The sequence below is a fragment of the Chondrus crispus genome, genomic scaffold (assembly GCF_000350225.1).
Source record: "Chondrus crispus Stackhouse genomic scaffold, scaffold_455, whole genome shotgun sequence".
NCBI lineage: Eukaryota > Rhodophyta > Florideophyceae > Gigartinales > Gigartinaceae > Chondrus > Chondrus crispus.
In genome coordinates this window covers 33514-57422 of record NW_005179356.1, presented here as the reverse complement: position 1 = coordinate 57422, position 23909 = coordinate 33514, and the positions used below count along the sequence as shown (strand labels likewise).

The 23909-nt window shown below is 51.5% G+C and overlaps 5 protein-coding genes; 3 read left to right on the top strand and 2 right to left on the bottom strand.

Annotated features, from left to right (window-relative positions):
* Positions 1-4835: 4835 nt before the first annotated feature.
* On the top strand, positions 4836-5879 carry CHC_T00000139001 (hypothetical protein). The gene has a single exon (XM_005719005.1). The coding sequence runs from the start codon at positions 4836-4838 to the stop codon at positions 5877-5879; it is 1044 nt and encodes a 347-aa protein (XP_005719062.1).
* Positions 5880-5905: 26 nt separating this feature from the next.
* On the bottom strand, positions 5906-10196 carry CHC_T00000138001 (hypothetical protein). The gene is made up of 3 exons (XM_005719004.1): positions 10146-10196; positions 6012-10019; positions 5906-5938 (listed from the first exon to the last, which is right to left on the bottom strand). Exons 1-3 carry the CDS (start codon positions 10194-10196, stop codon positions 5906-5908), a joined length of 4092 nt encoding a protein of 1363 aa, XP_005719061.1.
* A 389-nt stretch (positions 10197-10585) lies between these two features.
* CHC_T00000137001 (hypothetical protein) lies at positions 10586-13543 on the top strand. The gene has a single exon (XM_005719003.1). The coding sequence runs from the start codon at positions 10586-10588 to the stop codon at positions 13541-13543; it is 2958 nt and encodes a 985-aa protein (XP_005719060.1).
* Positions 13544-13675: 132 nt separating this feature from the next.
* Positions 13676-14683, bottom strand: CHC_T00000136001 (hypothetical protein). Its single transcript, XM_005719002.1, has one exon. The coding sequence runs from the start codon at positions 14681-14683 to the stop codon at positions 13676-13678; it is 1008 nt and encodes a 335-aa protein (XP_005719059.1).
* A 407-nt stretch (positions 14684-15090) lies between these two features.
* Positions 15091-16555, top strand: CHC_T00000135001 (hypothetical protein). XM_005719001.1 is given in 2 exon segments: positions 15091-16050; positions 16051-16555. 1 exon segment carries the CDS (start codon positions 15091-15093, stop codon positions 16048-16050), a length of 960 nt encoding a protein of 319 aa, XP_005719058.1. The 3' UTR covers positions 16051-16555.
* Positions 16556-23909: the final 7354 nt, after the last annotated feature.

Genomic DNA, 23909 nt, shown 5'->3' with positions numbered 1-23909 from the left:
GTCACCGTGTTGGGCGGGCGCCATCGGCGCGCCCGCCGGGGACGAGGCAGGTGACGGATGGTAGCTAGTCGGCGGCGAGCTAAGCGAGCTCGGCGTCGCCGACTGGTCCGTCACCGCCAGTATCTCCTCCGTTTCGGTTCCGCGCGCTGTCGGGAGTTCAGACAGGGACTCGACCGACAGCACGGGCCTTGTCCGCGCGTTGCGCGTGAATCTTCTCACCGAATCGGACGGTGCTTGAGGCGACGCGAGCGAGGTCGCCTGTCTTCGAGCCGAGCGGTGCGTCTCGCCTATCGCTTGCGCGTAGCGTGCCACCGCTTGGTAGTCCACGCCCGGATGCGTCGCGAGATAATTCCGCACCTGCGCGCACGTCGCTGGCAGAAGTCCCTCAACAAAAAGGGACTTCAGGCGCCTGTCCGAAAATACGGTTCCGCAGCGCAACGCCTTGTCCCACAACTGGTTACTGTACACCTCCTCCGTCATATTAGAGCTCTGACGGAAGGAGGTGACATCACCGACCGCTTCGGAAATAACTTCGTCAGTCGCGTACGTGCGCAATAAAAAGTTAACAACTTCCGCGTAGGTTTCGAGCATATCGCGCTGCTCCGCATCGACCGCCATGGTGTTCCCGTGTAGCCTGGACTGGAGCAAGGCGTGAGCCTGCCCAGTCAAATAAAACTGGAAACACCATACGGCCGCGCCTTCGCTGACCCCATTGTGGTCGCAGGCCATCTTGAAGCGCGCGAGAAATCCTAGCACCGCGATTGGATCTTGACCACCGAATGTGTGGGTTTTCAGCTGGACGTCCAACTTCTTCCGATATCGGTTAACTCGCCGCGCGGTACTCGCGTCGTAGCGCGCGCTGCGATTTTCCAGCCTATACGTGCGGTAGTCGACGGCCTTGGTGAACAGGTCGTTCAGCGGCCTGATCACCGGCAGCCGTTTCGGATCCCGCCTCGGGGCAGACCGGCGGTCTCTGCCCCTGCGGTGGCGGTCTCCTTCTCCGCCGGGGCTACTGTAGCCCTCCGGATCGGAGTCTTCTCGCCGGAACCGACGTCGGTCGCGCGCATTGCGACCTCTGCGGTCGCCTCTGCGCGATCCGTCCGACTCGGTGTCCTCGTCATCGGAGGGGTATCCACCTCCTCCGGCATCGCGGTATCGCGTATAGCGTCCTTCGCGGTTATCATCGGAGGGGTAACCGACCCCTCCGGCATCGCGGTATCGCGTGTAGCGTCCGTCGCGGTTATCATCGGAGGGGTACCCGACCCCTCCGGCATCGCGGTATCGCGCGTAGCGTCCGTCGCGGTGCTTGCGCGTCGCCCTGTGGCGACGTCTTGTGTCTTCTTCCTCGGAGGGGTTTTCTGTACCCTCCGAGGTGTAGCCTTGAGCGCCGGGTGCGCTTCTTCTGCTCGACCGATACGGCTGTCGCTTTTCTGTCGCGAAGCGCCCCAGGCGGTTTTCTGTCCCGCGGGGGCCAGCCGTATCGGCGAGTACGGGAGGGCCATTTTCTGTGGGCCCTCCTGTAGCACCATAAATTGGTGGGAGGTAAATGGTCTTACCCTCCGGGTGAGGGGCCATTGTACCGATCCCGGGTGCGGCGCCGATCGGTTCAGCGTGCGTTAGCGTAGGATCCGGAGCGGTCGAGTCGCGCTGCTCGCGTGCGTCGACTCCTGCTCCGGCGAAGGTCGTGGCTAGACGATTGGCCACGGCGGAGCTGATGGCTCCCTTTAGAGCCGTACCGGACGGGGATTCTTCATCCACAGTGGTGAGCGCGGTCACCACCTCGCATTGGACTTGAGCGGGTAGAAGTTCGTCCAAAAGCGGTGGTATCGCGCTGCGTACGTGCGCGTCCACGAGCGCGGGCACCGTTCGGTCGAGGCATACGCGCGCTACCTGGGGGAGTTCCGTAGCGAGGAACTCCTCGACCCAGGCCTGGATGCGCGGCTGAATCGCGTCGACCATCCATTGGACGCGATTCTCGGTGCCTGCCGACACGGCCGGCGTAACATCCGATGCGGACGCTCGCGTGCGGCCCGGTCGCGGTGGCGGTCGCAGCAGGGCTTCCGGGTTCTCCACCCGGGGGCGCGGTGCGCCACTGCCACTGCGGGTGCTCAGACGCCCGGAGGCGGAGTCTCCCCCTTCTTCCGGTCGGTTCATCGTCGAATACGCTTCGCGATCGACGCGGTGATTTCTCAACCTTTTCCGTCCGTACGGTTCTGCGCGCGATCGAGCGACCACGCGTGCGGCTCAACCTCGAGAGTTATCCCCTCCACAAGAGTACCAAATGTGGGATAACTCCTCTCCGCCCTGGGTTGGGTGAGAGGCGGAGGCTTTAGCGAGGGAGCACGCGGCGCGGACGCGACGCGCCAATTGAACCGATCGGACGAGCTCGCGAAAAGGGAGTGGCTCACTGGCCGGTTACGCGCAGTCGCCCCGTGGTGCGTAAACGGGAGCGACCGGTAACGGGTTAGAAGCCAGCGCGCGCGGCGGACAACCGAAACGGACGTACGTAGGCGCAAAAGGGACGGGGGCGAGCTTGCCCCCGTTTACTGGTGGGGACGGGTGCCAGGTCTTAACCCCGCAGGGGGACGCCTCGGACACCTGTCCCAGTACAGTAGTACAGTACCTGCCGCCTAGTGCGTGCCGGGTACTGTACACAATTAAAAAACTAGCGCCATAATTGCTACTACCGCACGGCCGCTACTACTACACGTGTGCACCACTGTACACGCGTGTTGCTTACAGACTACCGCACGGACGACACGTGTGCTAACGTACACGTACGCCAGATTACGACCGCTCGGCATGCGCGCGCGCTCGCTACACGTGGGCACAGCCGCCCACGTGTATACCGTATACGGCCGTCCGATGACCTCCGCGCGCTCGCGCCGGTCATTATACTACACTGGTGGTACGGCCTGAAGTCCGTTGCCCTGATTTTTTGCGTAGCGTCGCGTGCCGATGTTCTGTATGCATATGTGTGTGTCATCGATCTGTCGCCTATGGCGGTTGTGTGCTTGGTTGGGCGGTGTGGTCTTGTAGTGGTCTTGCCATCTATGCAGCCACTACAAGTGATTTGTGCGCTTCTATCGGTGATGCCTTTTGGGAGGATGGGCAAAAGCCCTTGTTTAGACATTATAGAAATTGTCTTGGGGTGCGCGTGTCCGAGTTTCAAGTGCCATTCGTGGAGTATCTGTTTGGCTGTGCTGGTTTTACGGCGTGCTCCTTTGGGGGCTGTGGCGTTGCGTAGGGTGGGGGTTCTTCTTCGTGCGTTTGTACAGTACTAGAGCGTGTCCCGGGTGGCGTTTTGGGGTCTCTTTGGTGGAGGTGCACGTTTCGTTGATGTGGGTGTTTTATTTTTTGATATCGTTTTCGGCGTGCTGGCATGGATGCGGGTTCCCTTGTTCGCTCCGTTACGCTTGCCTGACTGCGCTCGGGCCCCCTTGGCTGTTGCTGGCTTGGCGTGTGCGAGGCGGTATTGTCCTTGTCGGTACTTTGCTGTGAGCTTGGCCGGTAGTGGGGTTGGCTTGTGCAGCACTGCCTTGGTCTTGCTGAATGTTACATCTCCGTACTTGGTGAGATCGTGAACTGACATGAAGTTTTCTGTGATCAGCGGCATGTGCACTTCGGGCATTGTGATGGTGTCACTATTCGTCTGCAGTGTGATGGCGCCGGTGTATGTTATTTGGGCGCGATGTCCCGTTGCTGTTTGTGTTAGTGTCCTGGTTCTGCGTTGCATTTTTGCGTGGAGTGTAGCTAGATGCGTGGGGTGGGCACCGGAGTCTAATATAAAGTTTTTCTTACCGTCTTTGGGGTCCTGTTGCTCGGCGATGACATCTTTCAAAAATTGGAGGCGTTCGGTGAGGTCGTTGATGGTGTCGTCTGATTGTTGGGTTTGTTGAGCTGGGTCGGTGAGTGATGTAGTCGTTGCGCTGAGGGCGGCTTTTGCGTTGATCGTTTGCGCGTGTATGTCAAGCGCATCGTACCAGTAAGTAAAATTTGTGAGGGTTAGTTGTGGCAGGTAGCCATGTGTGGTGGCTTTGTCACTCATACTGTGTTTTTTTGACAAGTCGGGGGCGAACGCTGGTGTTGTTAGTGTGATCTTGCAGTGCGGCTTGTCTTCTTGCGCGTGTGGCGCGTCTGTTAACGTCTTCCTTGGTTGTTGTTTGTTGGGAGTTGACGGATCGTGTTCAGCGGTTGCGTATGGCCCATAACCTGTGGTTCCAGGAACACCGATACCCCCGATCCCGAGAGGGCTGGGGGGACGGCGGTGACTTTATTGTTAAAGTGAGTGGTGTGCCTTACTGGCTGTGCCTTATCGTGGGTGCACTACTGACTTGGCTCTGGATGGAACCACACAATGCACATGCCGATGTAGATGCACACTGTGCATCTACATCGGCATGGCTCTACGTGCACAGGTGTACACGTGGTAATAATGGTGACATCGCTGAAAGGGGTGCAATTTTGGCCATGTGCACTATTGTAAAGCGAACTATTAAGGAGACCCCCCCTGTATCTCAATATGAAGAGCTGGACATGGTGCTCCTTAAAAGTTCGTTTTTGAGCATGAGCGAGATCTGTCCATACCCAAGGGTACTTTACGTTACTGAATCACAGTGTGCCGCAACCGTGCCTCTAGAGCCGCCACCATGCTGCGATTCTCACCCTATCCCACAGACTTCGTCTCTTTTCGTATGCGTCTTCCAAATCATCTGTGATTTGCACTGAGTGCCTCCACTGCCGGAGCTGACGTACTCTACTACGAAACTCACAGGGAATGCGCAGCGCAATTTACTCTTCCCACAGTCATCGACAACGTAGGTCTCGACATGGTCATGCCCCAGAATTCACCGAACAGATCTTGGACCACCTCCATCACATTTGTTGCTCCCTCTTTCGTACGGATAGGCTCCTTAATTTCCGGAGGAAAGAATTCGCAGCGCGTCGACAAATCCTGGTCCTGTGTGAAACGGTGCCGACCAATGGCTAATGCTACTACAGATGAGTTAGAAAAAGTAATTCATGAAAGACTCGATGTCGGAAAAGTAACTGCAATGACCCGCGCAGGCACTTCTGGATGGGCCGTCATGCACCGAGCTACCACTGACACGGGGAAGCGCCTCTTCATTAAAGTCAGTAGAGAAGATGCCTCTATGTTTCAAGGAGAGGCACAGGGACTTTCAGCTATGTTTGACACCCAGACAATCCGCGTCCCTGAGGTGTTTCAGTACGGTCAGCTTTCAAGCGTACAAGGGTCTTACATAATTATGGAGGCGCTGGACCTCAGCCCCATCTATGACCAAGGCGAATTGGGAAGACAGCTAGCCCGGCTGCACTTGGCCGACCCCGTACTACCAGAAGCACACCAAGGCAGATTTGGGTTTTCAATCGACAACACCATTGGGGCAACACCACAACCCAATGGGTGGATGGAAGACTGGGTATCCTTTTTCCGAGAGCGACGTTTGAAACATCAACTGCTGCTCACGGGCGATTCTGGATTAATCGATCGGGGGAACCGCTTATGCCTTAGGTTAAACGACCTTTTTGATGATATCAAGGACGACATTAAGCCTAGTCTACTCCACGGAGATTTATGGTCCGGGAACATATCCGGCGAATACGCGGCGCCCGTTATTTTTGATCCTGCCTGCTACTACGGACACCATGAGGCTGACTTTGGAATGTCATGGTGCGGCGGCTTCGCTTCGGGGTTTTGGGAAGGTTACCATGATCTGATACCTCGGGCACCGCGATTTGAGCAACGACAAAAGCTGTACCAGCTATATCATTTTCTGAATCACTACAACCTGTTTGGTGGGGGGTATTACGGTATGGCTGATTTGATATTGGATCAACTTCTCAAAGAACTGCAGTAGTACGAAGGGCGTAGTTGTGGTCGACGCTAGCCTATAATGTGACCAGTGGCGGCACTCATCTTGGGAATATCAACATAAACATAGAGTTTCTTATTAAAAAGGTGACTGAGGGATACCCCCCTGTTCGTGTACATCTGCTAGTCTCTTGGCACCCCGGCGTGTTAAACGGCCGACATGGAGCAGGCTCCAGTCTGGCACGGCTTCCTTTTTGCTTCGCTTTGTTCGAGTAGGAGTTGTTTGTGCGACGGCAGTGATGCCAGTTTTAGAAGAGGTAGAACTGCTCTTGGGAGTTTGGGTATGACGAGGGGACGTGCGCCTCTTTGGCGCACAGGCTTGTGGAGAAGGGGTTGTTGTCGCCGCTGTTTTGTCTGGTTGGGGAGTCTGGTTTTTTCGAGGGCTTCGGCGCAGTGCCGGCCGAGCCGCTGCGATCGGTCTAGAGTCAGGGTGCCCTCGATTGTTTGGCTTTGCCAAATTGTCTTTGTGCAGAGTGCGGGAGCTCGCGGCACCCGGAGAATCTCTTCGAGCACGCTTAGTTGTTAACAGCTCAACGGTTTTCGTTGAAATCTGCGTTCGTCGGGCCGGTGGGATCAGTGGCTTGCGGGTCCTGGCATCAGCAATTATTTTCTTGTGTTTCTTGATAGATGGTCCTTTCTGTTGTTTCTTGAAGTGCTCCCCGCCAAGGAAGCTCTCCACAGAACGCTTTTCTCCTACGTGTTCGTTTTCAAATGTCAAGGCCCGACGTGCGCTCCGCCTGGGGTTATGGGCAGCGTTTTTCTCGCTTGATTGCTCACATTTGTCACTCGAAGCACGGACCAACTGTTGGTATGACGACTGCCTGGTAGTACGGTCAGTTTGCCGGCAAGTGGATAAACTTGACTGAGGAGGGCTTGACCTATGAACATGTTCTGGCAACGCGGTTGGTCCTTCAAGGTCTAGTTTCGTAAAAATCTTTCGAACCACTCGTTCGAATTGATCGGCATCTGCTCCCTTGGTGAATTGTGCGAGGACATCACCGAGGAAATAGGTGAATGTTTTGACAAACAACGAATGAGGTTCTGTCCAAGTTGCCATCGCTGCACCGATCATTTGCAAGCAGGACAACACTGAGAGCGATCTCTCAGCAAAGTGGCGAACACCCTTCCGGTGGCCGGTGCTATTTTGGTGCTGCCTCGTATAAGCATAGTCTACGATTTGCCAAACGACTTGTCCATAGCCTTTGATGATTGGGAGCCAAATTTCCGGCCCCAACGCCTCAGAAGCGGCAGCTGTTTCTATTTTTCTGCACGCTCTCTGCGTAGCATCAAGTGCATCCATCACTTCAGAGTCCTTCACTATGTTCCCATCAATTATCGTTTTCTCTATCGTTTTGATTCCCCCTCCTGCAGAAAGAACCCGAGCAATGGCTTCCAAGTTATGCAGGCTGCTCAGGACACATTGTTCTGGGTGTACGGCATGCTCTGATAGCCTTTTCATATTCAGTTGAAAAGACGCAGCGGCTTCGCTCACAGCATGGTTTGCTTGGTCAAGATCATTCTCCGAATTGTAATCTTTCAGTTCCGGCACTGTGCTTAGAGGAACTGCCTTGATTTCATCGGTTTTGCCTGGGCAATGGCTGCTCGACCCGGTGGGGCCACGACTTGTACATGCTACACTTGGCGCAGCTAGTGGTGTTTTGGCTGTCGTCGGTCCCTCAGTGAAAGGCATTGTCAACGGCGTGTTGCATGGAAGGGGCTTCTCAGAATTTGCATCTGATTTTGGGATGTGTTCCAGCGTTGAATTTCGTCTCGTTGTGCCAGGAACGCTCTGCCGATTCGGTGCAAAAGTCTCGACGTCAAGATCGGATAATTCTGTGTCTTGATCTCTTTCAGCTTCAGATTCTATCTCAAACAATGGTGTTAACTGAGTCTGACATTGACGCGGACTAGCACCGGTACGTGTGACTCCATGTTGAACGTTATCAAATTTCTCGATGGGATTCGGTTTTCGCTCTACACTATCACCAACGCTGCGAAATGCGTCATTGTTGTTCCCTGATTCTTGTGGTTGACTCTCAGAGTTTCTTTCTTGCGAACGCAATGGTTTGCTTCTAGCAAGATCGTCGCGTTGAAGAGCCCTTTCTCTCACGCGGAAAGGCGCTTCTCGCAGGTTCGGTGTGCCAAAGGATGACGACGGTGGGATACACCTCTCGTTTGTGTCTGCCGTGAGACGTTGCGGAACATCTTCACAAAGACGAGTTTTCCTCAGCCACGTCGCGCGATCGTTATTGTTTTCTGGCAAATCTTTTCTTTCGAGACAGCCAGGCAAATCGGGTAGCAAGAGACTGCCTTGGGTGTCTCCGAAAACGTTGGTTTCTGCTGCAAAATCGGTACAAGGTGTTCGTGGCACTGCGACATTGAGTGTGACTTTCCGAACGGACGCTGTAAACGAGTTGAGCGGCCGGATGAGAACTGAATGCAACGTTTGTACGGTTTTTGAGCTACCTGGACCCCGCATGCCAACATCAGCAAACAGGCCTTTTGAAGTGTGCAAGAGGTGAGTCATGACATCACCGAAGTGTTCTGCCCAGATTCGACCATCAATATCTTTTGACTTCGAGTTATATCTGAGGGGTCTCAGTACCTGCGCGCTCGACTCGAAGGCTCTCAGATTATAGAGCTCTTCGCAATTTTTGCTGTCAGGCATGATGCCTCTCAAGATAATCACTACATGAGGGGACTGAGTTGTTGACGCCTTTGGCTGCTCATGAGGTTCACCAATGGAGTCTTGAGAAAAATTCGTGCTGAGCTGCGCTCGGAAGTAACGCACCAGCGACGAGGTGGAGGAGCCGTGGGGATACATCGAAGATTGACGGACCAATAATGGGTTGGAAGACGACCCCGGGTCTCGCGCCCGGTCTTTCGGCGGAGATTTCGTCGTGAATCCCGCGGAGGAAGTTGTTGTCAGCACGTCAGCGATGTTCCATTCCACAGATTCAGCCTCTTTCACCGCTTGGGAGCCGTCTACCTCGCAAGTGTTGCGCTGCGCGTCAGGGTGGATTTGTGCGATATGTGATTCCACGGGCATTACTCTTTCGTCAAGGAGAAGAGTGTGCATGTCGATAAAGCTAGCACTCGTGGATACTGTTTCTAGCCATGCACAGAAGGCTGTAATAATTGAAGCGCGTTCTCTTGAGAAAACGCCTGGGAGGGCAGGCCTTGTGTCCACCCAGACCAGACCAATGTCTTGCGATTCCATTGCTGCTGCGGTCTTAATAAATGGGTCTGTGTGTGCTACTCGCTTCGAACTGCCAACTGATGACCGGATATTGGATATCATGGAACGCATATCCTGAGGAGTTGGGGCATCAGCAACATTACGAGAGTATTTTGTTTGCAGAAAGGCAGAGGCTCCGTGACATGCACTCAACGCTTTCATGGAGTCTGGAGCAGCTGTTAAGACATAGAGGAGCGGTTGAAAGGGGTGTCCACCAGTGCAGTGCGAAAGAGTGGTGCGCATGTTGTCGCTTTGATCGGTTTCGATTTTGTTGTCGTCAAGACCAGGAAGACAAAGGGAGAAGTCGGTCAGTCCGTCTTCTAGGTTGGTGGTGATTTCATGGTATTTGATGGCATACATAGATGCTGCCCCGACGGATGCTGTCTTCGTATGTATGCCAACTTGTCGTCGGAATACTTCGAGCTCCTCCTCAGATGTCTCCCTACCCTCGTCCTTTCCGAAAGCACTAGGCGAAGCTTGAGTTTCGGAATCAAAAAAGCGGTATGACCAGCTGAGTTGGCAATGGGAACAAGTTTTGTGATAATCAAGCAGGCGCGAGACGGCTGCAACAAGCTTTCGGGCATGTCGTTCGCGAGTGACATGCGGGGCAGACTCCCGTGGAGGAGGTCTGAGCGATGCCGCGGAAACGTCAAGGACGAAGCCAATGGTGCGGGTCGGAGGCAAAGAAGTTGTTGGCATGGTGGCCTTCCTATCGTGGCAGCGAACGGATTGGGCGGTTCCCGAGAAATTGAGATAAGAAGCAGCCGTCAGAGTAGGAGCGTTTGTATGGGAGCGTTTCAGCAGGAGTGTTTGGGTAGGGGTGTTTGAGTAGGAGCGTTTGAGTAGGAGCGTTTGAGTAGGAGCATTGGGGGTTACTTCGTAAGCATCCTGGACTAGCACATGTAGAACAACGGGTCTGAAATGTGCAAGAAACCGTGAAAAGTACGGCAGGTCTGAAAACCGATTAAATTTGATGCCGGATCTCTATATGAGTTAGTTTTTAGAATAGAGCACCGCTCGATGAGGTAGAAATGTTACTTCCAAAGGTCGATGCCCCTTTCGCATGATCTAAAACTTTTGGCGGGAAAAGATCTGATTGCATTCGTTTCGTTGGCAGGATCAGAGACTCGAGCTCGTACTGCTTCTGCTATTGCCAGGAAGACATTTATTAGAGAAAATTCTGTATAATCTGCCAAGTGTACTAAACGGCCCATACACGTGTACACAACCGGATACGTGTACCATCTGAAGATTTCATATTCACACGTGTATCCGGTGCGGAACAGAACAGGTAGGTTTGCGCCAAAGGAAAGCGACCAAGCATCCCTGGAACGAAATTATCCCCGAGTTTCACAGAGTGCCGCCCACCGCTTTTCGAACGCCTTCTCAATCGCTCTCCGTGTCTTCATTAACTCTTAGCTTCCAAACCAGAGAGCGTTTCGCGTCTTTTGACTATGCTCCCGCCGAGCGGAACTTTTAGGCCTCGTGTGCGCGCGGGTCTCTCCCGCCCGAGCCCTACCAATGGTGCTCCTCGCCGCTCACTTCTAACTTCTGGCCGCCTTACTGCTCCTCTTTCTGTTGCAAAGTCTTCTCGACCTGCGAAATTGGCTCCGTCCGGGGTTTCCGAAATCCTTTACTACGCTGTACTTTATACCAAAAGGAGCAAGAAAAAACGCAAATCCTGGCTCGACGGCTACATTCTCATCAAGAATGACCGCCATGTCGAGCTTCAGAACGAGGACGGCAAACGCGTATGTGCAGAAAGGTGTAAACCTCTAGGTGGTATGAAGGAAGGAAACACTCTAGAAATAGGCAACTGGGAGCTCGAGGTGCAAAATCCCGTTAGCGAGGACGATTATATCTCTGGCCGCCTCTTTATGAAAGCTTCTATACATTCTGTGACAGGCTTAAGCGCCACTTCCAGAGGAATGATAAATGCGAAACGGACACCATTCAAACCGCTCCGGCCTCGCAATTGTTCAGCGAATCGGTCAATCACGCAGGGTCCCGTTGGACCGATGCATGATCCAAACGCACCAAACGCCTGTGTTTTGCTTCCTACCGTGAAGGGTGCTCTTGCGGGAAGAGATTCTTTCCCTATCGTGCTAGACCCTTTTCTTGCGAAGCGTATGCGACCACATCAGCGGGAGGGTGTCAAGTTTCTATACCACTGCGTTCAAGGTTTGTTCTTCATGACCGGTGAGGGGGGTCAAGGAGCGATTTTGGCTGACGAGATGGGACTGGGTAAATCTTTACAGGCGATTGGGTTGATATGGACGGTGTTAAAGCAACATCCGGGAGGAAATCCTGGCGTGAGGAAGGCTGTCATTGTATGTCCAGCTTCCTTGGTTCAGAATTGGGTGAATGAAGTTAAAAAGTGGCTGGGTGATGACAGGTTGGAACCCGTTGCAGTTGCGTCTGGTAGTTCGACGTTTGAATCGAAAGAAGCTTTGGCAGCCTTTATCAACGGAAATGTCCGCCGTTTGCTCATAATTTCGTATGAGATGTTCCGAAGCTATGCTGAGCAGATGTATAAATCAAAGATTGGCCTCCTTGTATGCGATGAAGGTCACCGTCTCAAGTCCTCCCAGGGAAACAAGACAATAGAAGCCCTGAAAAAACTTCCCTGTCGGGGCCGCGTGATTCTAACGGGAACGCCAGTGCAAAATGATCTCGAGGAATTCTTTGCAGTTTGCGATTTCGTGAACCCGGGCTGTTTGAACTCACTCGCCTCCTTTCGGACGGTTTTTGCAAACCCCATAATTGCTTCTAGAGACAGCAATGCCTCTAATTCTGCAATGACCATTGGGGATTCTCGTGCACGAGAGCTCGGGAGAATAACATCCCAGTTCGTGTTACGGAGGACATCCAACATTTTGGCGAAATATCTACCGCCGAAACACGAAGTCGCCATTTTTTGTCGACTTCAGCAGAGGCAACAGACGGCGTACGAGAAAGAAGCCCAGAGTCGATTTGCAGTTGTATCCAACACCAGACGATTCAGCGCGGCCCTTAGTGCCATCAATTTTTTAAGGAAGATATGCTGTCACCCTGATCTTGTCGGTGCTAGCCTCGATTCAGAAGATGAAGACTTGGGGTTTTCGGATGAAGAAGAAGTGGTGCATGATAAGAAGGAAGTTTTGAGACAGTTTCAGATAGGTGATTCCTCAAAGATTCAGATAACCCTGTCCATATGCAAGGCTAGTTTGCGTGTCCAGGATAGAGTTATTCTTGTGAGCAACTACACATCCACCTTGGACTTTCTCCAAGAGGCATTGTCCCGTAAGAACATACAATTTTGTCGTCTGGATGGTAGTACCACAGTCGGTCATCGTGGGGATATTGTCCGAAGATTCAACGCGGGGTCGCTCGGTGATGTCTTCCTGTTGAGTGCGAAGGCGGGAGGTGTCGGGTTGAATCTTATCGGCGCTAATCGACTCATCTTGTTTGATCCTGATTGGAATCCGGCCACAGATTTGCAGGCCATGGCGCGGGTTTGGCGAGATGGGCAGAAGAAGCATGTATTTGTTTATCGGTTGTTATGCACTGGCACCATCGAGGAGAAGATTTTTCAGAGGCAACTCTTCAAAGGAGAGCTTCAAAGCGCAGTAGACAGGGAACACCACAGAGACGGGAATGGAACCGGCGTAGGCGAGCAAAATGCATCAAAGATGATGGGTTCGAAAGAAGGCAATTTTAGTGCTGATGAACTACGTGATCTTTTCCAGTACAACTCGAAGCTGAAGTTTTGTGACACCTTAGAAGTCTTACAGCGATCCCAAGAAGAAAATCTTCTTGACAAGGATCGAGGAAGCCCTTCATCCACGTTACTGGATCGCTTCAAGAAATATCAGCACATTTTTGAGAAGAAAGGCGGACTTTCTGGAGAGGTCTTTTGCGGAGAAGATGCCGTGCTTGACAAGGCACTAAATGCTGATATCGAGTCTCAGGGGATAGTGTCATATCTGTACACTAAGAAAACCGGAACTTCTGCGCCGGGGGCAGGGGCTGGAACTGTGGTTTCAGAGATCGCGACCAAGGCGATAGGCGCAAAAGCAGCACAGCGCAGAGCCGAAAACGGAGAGAAAGTACAGCTATTTGACAATGATGGGGATAGTGAGAAGAGCACTAGCGAAGATGATGAAGAGATCCATGTGCTCCTGGCCATGAAACGAAGTGAACGTCAACGCGAGGCCCGAAAAGCAGCAGAACAGCGGGACTTTGGATTAAAGCGAGATCAGAGTGATACCCGGATAGGTTCTGAGTCTTCGAAGAGGATGCGAGCGTCAAGCGAGTTATTGAAGGACGAGGCAAGAGAAGGAGCGCAAATCGATGAAGGCAAAGATCAGGAGTGGGACGAAGCTATCCGGGAGATGGAAAACGGACTTTTAGACGATCTTGGTGGCGCATAGGGTTTGTGCTCGTGTCTTTTCATGTAAAAGCTTGCGGAAATCAAAGGCCTGACATTTGTGTTTCAGTTGTATGTACATATAATATATGTATTATGTCTTGGTGGAAAGGTCTGGCTGGTACCCCAAGAAATGTTAGGAAGGCGTGGGTTGTGAGTCGTCTCTCATATCGTCGTCGTCATCGTCGTCGTTTGCTGCTTCGTCTTCGAGAGTGGGTTCGCTCTTTGGTTTCACCCTGAAGTCAAACATGGCACCCATGACGAGAACGAGAAAGTTAGGAGCTTGCCCGACCTCGAATTCAATCGAGTACTCCTTCAAGAACATGGGGCACGAGTCTTCCTCCACCTCAACCGATTCTCTCGTGTAGCAAATAACGTCGTCTTTCCAAGAGAGCCAAAACGATAGGGCACGTTTCTTTTCCGGGTTGCTCATGTCAATTTTGATACGCGCGGGATCATCGGACACGGCGATAGAATCAGCGCCGATGAGCATTCGCACACACTCCACAGTAGGACTTGTGTCGGCAACGAGCGGCCTTGCTTGTGAGGCTGGATCATTTGGCGGTTGCGGAAATACGGGAATGGAACCCTGCAACGTCTCAGGGACGCCAGAAGCGTCAGTTTGAGGACTGGGGGATTGTTTTGGCTCTTCGGCGGGGTTCTCTTTTTCGGGAGTGCTCTGATCATTTCTACTGAGGTTTGGCGGCGGTTGCAGTTCCGTATTACACGAGGGGTCCGTAGTAGGTTTCTGCGGTGCTTCCGTCGGTTTTGATACAAGCAGCTCGCGCTGATTCAGACTTGCAGTGACGCGTTGTGGAAGCTGCTCGAGAAATGTATCATTGATAAAATCTTCGATGGGCGCATCTGTACTCGGAGTGTCAAGCCCAAGGGAATCAAAGACACGCAGGGCGCGGGACAGGCGATGGCGCACAACATGGACGTCTCGACGTAGACTAATGAGTTCATCGGCGTCGCTACTTGCGCGTTCGACGGCGAGGGCGGTTTGCAGGCGATGGTTTTCAGCTCGCAATCCGGCCAGCAATGCTTCGACGGCGGTTAGCTTTTCCTGAACGGCAGAGAGCTGCGATGGTGCGGGCGCTATAGAAGGAGGCGTCCCCGCCGCAGCGGAGACGGAGGCGGTCATGGAACAAGGCAGTCAGTCCGTGAAAGGGAGGAAGGACAAGGTCAAGAAGTGAGGTGGCGGGCAGTTAGTGCATCCCAGCGTGGACGTGGACGGGTTTGAATAAGAAAGCGCGGGAAGGCCGAACGAACGTCCTGCTCCTGAGAGACCGGGAGAGAGGCCCAAAAAGCTCCCGGATTGGACCGGCCCCGCTGCGAGCATAAATTAGTTGGACCGCGGTCCCCTGCGAGATTGAGTAAAAAAAGTTGTGATATTTTTGAGATTTTGCCAAAAGCGTCATCCCAAGAACCGCCAGTAGCCAATCACATCGGAAGCTCGGGAAGCCTCCGCCTCTCGTCGTCCTGTCTTTCCATAAGGCCAAATTTTATCATGCCCTGCGAGATGTGCGAGATGTGGCTGCACCCCATCGGATGTGTATCTGCCCGGTATATGCACTTCAGCTCCCCACGTCTGGTCTGCTCTCCACATTCGTCAGCACCATGTCTTCCCTGCACCGCCCGCCGCCTCTGCAGGCCTTCGCGCCACCATTCATGTCAACTGCCCGCCGTCTCCCCAACCCCCCAGTCGCCCGTCGTCCCCGCAACCTCCTCGCTTACATTGCGACGGATTCTAGACTTCCGGACACAGATCTCCCGCCAGCCCCAACCCGCATCCAGCTAGCACGTCTACGGCGTCATCTGCTTCGCATGTCAAGTGCCTCTCCGAAGCCTGCGGGCGACCTCCCCAATCTTCCCAAGCCGCCTGCCTCGCCCGCGGCGCCGGGGCGCCGCCCTCGACAGTATTCCGAGGAAGAGCGCCGGGCACGCAGCGAGCGCATCCGCGCAAAATGGCAGGACCCCGAATGGCGCGCTGCAATGCTCGCGAAGAGGAAGGAACCCGACGTGCTCTCGCGCAGTCGCGAGTCAGCCCGCAAATTGTGGAAAGACCCGGAGCACAGGGCCATGCAACGGGCGGCCCGCCTCGGGAGACCGGCTCCCAACAAGGGTGTATCTCCCAGTGCTTCAACCCGCTTGCGCATGAGTGTTGCGAGAAAGGGCGTCCCCAAGACTGAAGAGACTCGCAAGAGGATGAGTGCTGCAAAGCGCAACAGACCAGAGGGGGATGAATGGCCCAGGCTCATCAGTGAGAGCAAGAAAGGAAAGACTAGGGAATACTTTCAAATGAGAAAGGAATTCAGAGCTTTGTACAAGGACTTGAAGTTATGGAGCGATTCGTATCGTACCACACATGGCAGGTTGCCAAGGGCGAAAACGTATGAGAGCACAGTCGCTCCTATGATGCTCTTCAGGATTAAGAGGTATCTCGTCTTGAGAGATGCTCTCGGGGATGATGATCCGGAGATCAAAAGAGAGATTATTGCGAGATCCTGAGAAATATCTAGTCTGAGGGATGATCAGGGTTAATGCAGGGCACAGTTTGCTTCTTCTGATAGCGATCGAGAGGATCATCAATCGGCGCGCCTCTGCACAGCCCGTATGTTGCTTTATTTATAGAACTTTTATCGTGCGTTTTACATCATGGGCTATCCTGACTGCGTTAGTCGCTGCTTGGCATTGGGGGTTGTTACGATGATATCAGCTGATTTCGTAGTTAGCCTGGAATGCTCTGCGACGCTATCCCTTGACGAAACGTCCCTTATATTCCGTCACGGATGCTTCAGTATTCAAATTTTCATCATAGGAGTAAAATTCGCCATCAGCCATGAAGGCTTCCTCAAAAGTAAAGCCTTCCTTTCCCTTCATCTGGAGTGGAACGTCAGTGGCTAGCACGGCGGCAAGCGGCTCTGTGCCCCGGCACTCCAATTGTAGAAAGGGCTTCCACTCTGGCGCGTCTTCCGACGTGTACGAAAAGGTATCGGATAAAATTTTCACGTCATTCACGCGGGCGCACAGCTTGCAACTGATCTTCAGGCTGACCATTGCCCCGCGAATGCCTTCTACTTTGTCACTTGAACTAATCACTACTGGCTTCTGCGTGCGCTCACCACAGTTGCCGCATCCGAACACGATGTGCCACGGGTAGTCCTCTGGTGTTGAGACCGATCCAATGTTTTCCAGCTGGGCGCTGATTTCAAACGTGAACTTTGGCATTGTGTCTGCTCTGTTTCACGGACACTGTGACGAACAGCTAAAGATCAATAGACTTCGAGGTCTCAAACGATTGGTGAGCTTCTGGGCGTCAGAGAAACTATTCTTCTTTGCTGACAAGAACGCTTTTGTGCTCCAGGGGGATTCCTACCAATGTCCCTCTAGCCCTGTGCTGCTTAGGTGATGAAAATTGCGTCACTTTGAAGAAGTGATTTTGCGTGAACTTTGGGTACAATTAGTGACGTTTTTGAGAGATCGTTCATTGAAAATGTAGTGATTGGTCACTCTCTGTACACCTGATCACTGTATTTAATTTGGACCAGATTATTAACGAACCTGATTTTTTTAAGGCTTCACCGTAAATAATCTGGTCCAGGGTATTTTTGAACCTATATTATTTAGGTGGTTGTTCATAAATAGGCAGGACCAGATTAATTTTTCAGTTCAATATTAGGCGAGATAGGATTACAGCCCAATGTAATTTATTGTCTCTACTCGATTGGCTGACCATTGAAGTGATTGCGGTGCTTTGCGATAATGGCCTGTAGGTTCGAAAACAGCTGTTTCTCTTCCCAGACGCCGTTGACATTCATCGCCATTCCAGTTCGTTTCATTGCCTTACGCGCGTACGACAATCCATTCTTGTCTCTCTGCGCATTGACGTCCCGAACCGCATCTGATGCCAACTTCAAGAAAGACCGCTTCCCGGGGTTTTTGAGCTTTCCGCTCGCACCCTCTTTGCTCCGTATCCACTCGCCCCTTGACATCAAACTAACCTTATATTCGTCCCACCGCTTTCTCCATGCATCCTTAATTTTAGAGATAACAGACGAATCGGCAGGCTGCACCATCAGTCGCATTTGCAGGCAACTTGCGTAACTCCGTATTGATTTCGAGCAAGAGCCTTAAAACTGCGTTCGTCTCATTATGACCGGAACAGTTGTCCACATATAAAATTCGCTTTCTGCCGAAATTATCCTTCTTAATCGCCCTCGGTTCCGACAGCCACGCTTGAAACACTCTGTTGTCCATCTATCCCTTCCTTCCAGACCGATAGCAGACGCCAGGTACGTTGTCTTCAACACCTCTAATAGAGTACGAGGAGTTTGGATTTTGAAACACCAACATAGGTGGCTCGATTCTTGCCTGCACCTCACCTGAGATTCGAACCCTCATGGCAATACCCTCGTCGCCAGAGACGACATCCGAATATTTAACTTTCTCATCGCCACGAAAGCCAACTGTCCTGCCATTGTCCATGTTAAATACAAAGTGCGTCTCGTCGGCATTCTCTACTAGACCTTCATTTAGATCGCCGGACTCGAAACCTCTCTTCAATGTCCCCAGGTGGAAGGCAACTGTTTTTTCAATAAACAGTTGCTTTTCGGGGCTAACGTCAAGACTGCCCGCCTGACGACGAATCACAAGTCCTTGCACATTCATAAATGTCTGCATCCAACGAATCTTTATCTTGTCGACAACGGTTTTACCGTCAATTAAATTTGAAGATGCAAACAAGGAGTCACTGTCTGCATTGTGTATCAAATATTTTGCCGCACAAGCCAGGAAAGAAGGGCTTAGTTTAACATTCAGCGCGTGCAATCGATCAAAGTCTGCCCGGAGTGCAGAGTATAAAGCTACGACCCACGCGGCTTTTTTGCGTCCTCTCCCAGACATTGCTTTAAAGTTTACCCTTTTGAGACCGTAGCGTGTAACGGCTGATAAATTCCCAAGGCGCCTTCCCGACTCTGACAGTTCCATTAACTTCTCTCTATTCTTCCACGAGTGGACGGCTTTTAGCATGATTGGCTTTGTAAGAGCCCGTAAATAGATGGGAAAAGTTGCGAATGGCCTTAGGCGTGAGCATCTTCTCTCCATGTTTGTCCACCTCGTCCACCATCCACTTAAGTACAGAGCGGCGCTGTGCTATCGTAGAAACAGAATGCGGTTTGCGGCTGTTGACCACAATTGAAGGGAAATCTGGAGTTGTCGAAGGTTGCAGCGCTGGTTCAGAGAGCGGTGCGCGCTGGAGATTTGGGACTCGAGTTGCAGACCTCTGCTGTATTGCAGCGGCCAGAGCTCGTTCAATGGGTCCAGTGGTCGGCATTTTGGGCTGATTATAGTTGGAACAATGGTGGACGGGGATGCGAAATGTCAGAATCTCGTGCCTGCACTCTTTGCAATACGCTGACGAGACTGTGGTTCATGGCAGATCCGCACATCGTTTTTTGTATTTTTGGAGAAATGCCCCGCGCCGGCGCCAAGCGATATGATAAGAAGAGCGCCGAGATACAAAACTGCAATTAACCTGGACCAGTTTATTTTCGAATCCATAATATATAGAAATCCAAATTAAATACAGTGATTAGTGTAGTGAATCATCACTGCAATATAATGACCAGCACAAAAATGTACGCAAGTTGAGTGACGTCACTCACAATCAATGCAGAAACATCACTAAATCACTCAAAATCACCTTTCAACATCACTTTTCTCTCTCACAATCACCCCTATCACAAAAAAATGGCTCCATCGCTCTTCCACCCAATGCCTAGCCCGTTTCACATTCATCTCGAACATAAACCGATGGTGCGCGGATACATCGATCTCGTCTCCGTCGGTGACCGAATGCACAGCCTCGCCGTCTGCGATGTTGCTCATCACTCCTTTGCGTCGCGAAGGCCCCGCACTCCCGAGCTGCGCTTCAACACTTTCAAAAGATTTCTGACAGGCTGACGGATCTCCTGACGGCTCTGTAGACTTTACCTCCTCCGGAGACCATTCCAAGCTACATTCCATGCCAGTCTCCATTAACAGCATGGCCGACACATCCAGTGTGCCACTCACTGAAAGCTTCGTCGACAGGGCCATCGACGGCTCGGGTGTTTCGGAGGGGGAGGGATCAGTGGCGGAAATCAGCGTATGTTCGTGGCGCGACGAGGGTGACCTGCTCGCTGGATGTGAGACGGCCTTGTTTCTGCTCAGCGTAGGCGACACCGGGGCGTGGATGCGACGCGGGCGTGAGCCTCTTTCATCACTGCGTGGAAGGATAGTGATATCGTCCTTGCTCTTAAGTAAAACGCTTGGAAAAATGAAATCAAGCGCCTATCGGGCATTGCCGTCACCATTAACTAGCTCGTAGGAGTGATTGAGGCATCTGGAAGCGGGCGATTGAAAACAGTTAAGCTTTACGTTATTCAACCGCATGTCAACAAAATTTTACTCTCTGGCGTCTGTCTGCTGCTGCGTTGGCTCCCTATACTTTTCCCTCACTGACTGCTCGAAGATCTGCCTGTTCTCTTCGGACATGGAAGCCCGAAGAAGCGTGTCCGAGGAGTGCCATAATTCCGAGCATCCTGTGCAAATAGGCTGTAGGCATTGCTCACACCAGTTTCGCTGTCTTGATCCTCCCTTCTTCGTGTGCCGTTTGCCTCTGTATTTAAATACATACGTAAACGAACATAATGAGCAGTATGTGGCCTGGGCTTTCACAAAACGGTGTCTTGATGAAGGGCTCAGGCGTAAAGATTTGGCGGACGCCATGTTATACTTCTTGGAAGCTTCCGAGCTGTACATGGGCTTCAGAGACATAGCCACAGTAACTGGCATTACTTGGGAGCATGCATTTTGTGACGTCCGCCTTCCACTTGATGCCATGTAGAAGTCGTTTATTTCCATTGCCAGTCCTCTTGCAAGGTCCCGAAAGTCTCACACTGTGTAACGTCATGTCTCAGCTTGTTGTACCCTTTTGTTTTAACCATTTCGTTCACAGAAGAGCTTGGGAGGAGCTCTTTTTCCCTAGCAATCGCAAGGCGATGGACTATACCAGCATTGTTAACCTGGGAGCAAATTATTCGTCCTATAATGCTGGCAATACGGTTTTCCAAAGTGTTTGTCTTGCTCAAAGATTTAATGGCTCTACTGTACTCATCCACCCCTCCTTTTAAAGCATTCCAGTAAACCAGTAGAGTTGGGCGAATCATACGTGCGGGAGGCAAAGGTGCTCCTCTTTTTCGAACCAACGTCTTGTACGCCATGCTAAGTCCGTAAAATGACGCAAAGCTATGTAGATCAGATGTATATGAGGATCGAAGTAATGTGTCGTAGTCCTTTGGTATCTCACTTGGAGCATTGCCCACTCATGAAAATACAGCAGCCTGTACCCCTTCGAGACAATGTAGGTAATTGTTACGAAGTAGCTGTGAAAACTGCAGAAGTGTAGCAAATATTATCTCTCCATTTCCCATTGAACTTCCCTTGGCGACAATGAACAGAACGTGCCCAACACCGAAAACGATGGCGTGGTGTAGACATTTAAGCCTATAGGCTGTGGAAAGGACAGATTCATGAAAGTGCTTGTCATTTCGGTTTGAGGTCCCAATCCCCGTAATACGAAAAAATGCACCGAACCTGTCAGCCGTACCCTTAGCTTCTTCAACAGTGCGTGGAGAAGTCATAGTTTTGACCTTTACCACGGCGCAAAACACCTCGTTATCAGGTCCTACAATACTGCATAGACCATCCGGGCTGTCTCCAAGCATTTCGTTTCCTCTCTGACAGACTAGCCCTAGGCTTTTTATGTAATCAACACGAAAATGTGTGCTTCCATCATCCTGAAAAAAAGAAGATCTTTGAGCTACGTTGTTTGCACCTGCTTCAGTGCACGGTGGGTGTACTGTCAATAAAGGCAACGAGTGCCTTCAGCACCTCAGCTTCATTTATGCAGCCCTCTTTCATCCCCGCAGTAGCCACTAAAGGTTTCATTACCCACGACGACAATGACGTTTTTATAAGCTCCTTTTTTACTGCTTTTTCGTCTCGATCTCTTCTTCCCTCATCATCCAAGAATTCCGGCTCTTCCAGTGTATCCGTTCCCGCACGAACAGCATGTTTGATACATACAATTTTGTCAATGATTTGCTGTTTTCGAAGAGAAGACGGCTGTCGGCGACCTATCCGTGCTAACATATTCAGAAGGTCTTCTTTGCGCATGTCACTGAGTTCGTCATCGTTTGCTTGTAAAAAAGATGTTACAGCACCTTGCTCTACAGTTGCCAACGCAGTCCTCTTTAGGACATTTAAACTCTTCAATACTGTGCTCCATTTCAGCGACAGTATCTGCCTCACGATTTCTGCATCTTCTGAAATCCTGGACGCGTGGGGATCCAGGCGCTGTACTCTCAACAGCAGTGATAGACCGTTAATATTTTTTTCAAAGTTGCTTGCCACAGTAATAAAAAAGCCATGAGAAGTTCTAGATGTGAAAGAGAACGCACGGGCGAGGAACCACCCGGGATCCTCGGATTGCAAAAACGTTAATTGCCGTACTCGATGTACGACCTGTTCGACTTTCGTTCTTACAGTTGATGGTACTAGTCCTGTACGAGATAGTTCCGTGGATCTACGAGATCGCGACAATCTTTCATATACAGTCTGTAGCTGTTCTAGCTTTTCGTCATTAATTCCCACGCGAAAAGAGTTACGAGGTATCAACGTGAATTTTCTCGGCGAGAAAAGCCGGTCGTTGTTATGATACATTGCAGCGATACGGCCGCTGGAGCTTTCCCTATAAACAGCAGCTTCCAAAGTTCTTCCATTCCCGCTTGTCACCTTCTTCCGAGCACGATAGATCCCACGACAGCCCTTTTCAGAGACAGACATACCTTTATGTCTCTTGGAGATTGGTCCGTTTCCAAACACATAAGGGAAATCTAATGATCTCTTGTGTGTACCCAACCCAGTAGCCCCCAAAGTTTCGTTAACGAACGAAATAGTTTCCTTCGTGTTGTATCCGCGGTCAGCCGCAAATATTGCATCGGCCATAAGAGAAAGTGAACCCCTTGTTGAAGCTCCTTGAACTAGCTGAACAAGTCTTCCCAGACGTCTACCAATTTCTCTCGTGGTCTTGAGTAGTGACATGCAAGTATGAAAGGGTTTAGGGCGGAGCAGAGTGCATTGCTCACAGGACCAAGGGATTTTGAGGGATTGTTCAGTTGCTGCTGGTTTTTGTATTTTGTTACGGCTCTGGAACTCAGCCTAAGATGATCATCATCTAGTGAGAAAAGAGTGGCCCTCGGTATGTATAAAAGTCTCCTGTTCACAGCCGCGCATTCTTGCTCCATCTCTTGGATCAACGCATTTCCTCGGGACGGCTTGTTGCTCCAACCAGTATAATTATGCTCCACTCTCCCTCGCCTTTGTTTTGTGCAGCTGAGGGCAGACCAAACATCTTTATGACGGCCTGCGTCCACTCCCATTTGATAGAAAACCCCAGAGTTGTCGCGGTTAGATACGGTGGACACTGACTCCCCGTAGGCTGAACAAAGAACATGCTGTGCTACTACGGCCATTAGCTCCGCAACGTCCACAATCTTCCTGTTTCTTGCAACAAGAACCCGATTAACTGCTTCTCGAACCTTTTCGAGTACACTTGTCGGCAACATCGATTTAAAAACTTCGAATCGGCTAGGCACGAAGCTATCAATTGCGGCGGAAACATATCCTCGAGCTACAGTATTCGAACCTTTCACATCATCACAAGCATTTTCAAGAACGGCGTTTGCCTCCTTAACAAAAATTGGTGCTAGCGTCTCGTCAACGTTGTCGACGATGATTTCTGTCTGTGCGAATGCCGACGAATAGTCCAAGCCAGGGAGCCCCCCATGGCGCTGTGAAATCGAACGTGTATCCTCCCTTTCGCTGTTTGAAAACACTTCCGCCTCACCCACATCATTGTTGAAATCGTCATCGACGATGGAGTCAAGGACAACGTCATCTTCAGCCGTAAATATTCCAGACCAGTGGTCCTCAATGACGTTTTTTGCGCATTAACCTCAGCATTATCCCGTGTTGCAGCGTTAAAGGTTGAACTACGAAGAGCAATGACTTCTTCTTCCAAAACTTGGGCGTCCGATGTGCAACTTTCGTCTTCTGATCCGGACTTTGAAGAGATTTCCAACATTTCAGAAAGCTCCTGGGAAAAAGGATGGTCCCCATCATCCAGTGAACGGGCTGGAGGGGTAGTCAGGTGTTGTTTGAACTGTTAGTAGAGCTGTATCAGTGGGAGGAATTACCATTGTAGACATTTGGTAAGCGCTTGGAGGAGCAGCTGCTGGCGAGCTGGATGAAGCTTGTCCATCGGT

Bases quoted from the DNA above. Each gene is read 5' to 3' on its own strand.
- CHC_T00000139001 (XM_005719005.1), top strand. From the start codon at position 4,836: ATGCCCCAGAATTCACCGAACAGATCTTGGACCACCTCCATCACATTT.
- CHC_T00000138001 (XM_005719004.1), bottom strand. From the start codon at position 10,196: ATGCGAAAGGGGCATCGACCTTTGGAAGTAACATTTCTACCTCATCGA. The intron at 10,020-10,145 runs GTGCTCTATTCT...GTGCTAGTCCAG, and splicing joins CATTTCTACCTCATCGAGCG to GATGCTTACGAAGTAACCCC. The intron at 5,939-6,011 runs GTACACGAACAG...GATATTCCCAAG, and splicing joins GTGCCAAGAGACTAGCAGAT to ATGAGTGCCGCCACTGGTCA.
- CHC_T00000137001 (XM_005719003.1), top strand. From the start codon at position 10,586: ATGCTCCCGCCGAGCGGAACTTTTAGGCCTCGTGTGCGCGCGGGTCTC.
- CHC_T00000136001 (XM_005719002.1), bottom strand. From the start codon at position 14,683: ATGACCGCCTCCGTCTCCGCTGCGGCGGGGACGCCTCCTTCTATAGCG.
- CHC_T00000135001 (XM_005719001.1), top strand. From the start codon at position 15,091: ATGTGTATCTGCCCGGTATATGCACTTCAGCTCCCCACGTCTGGTCTG.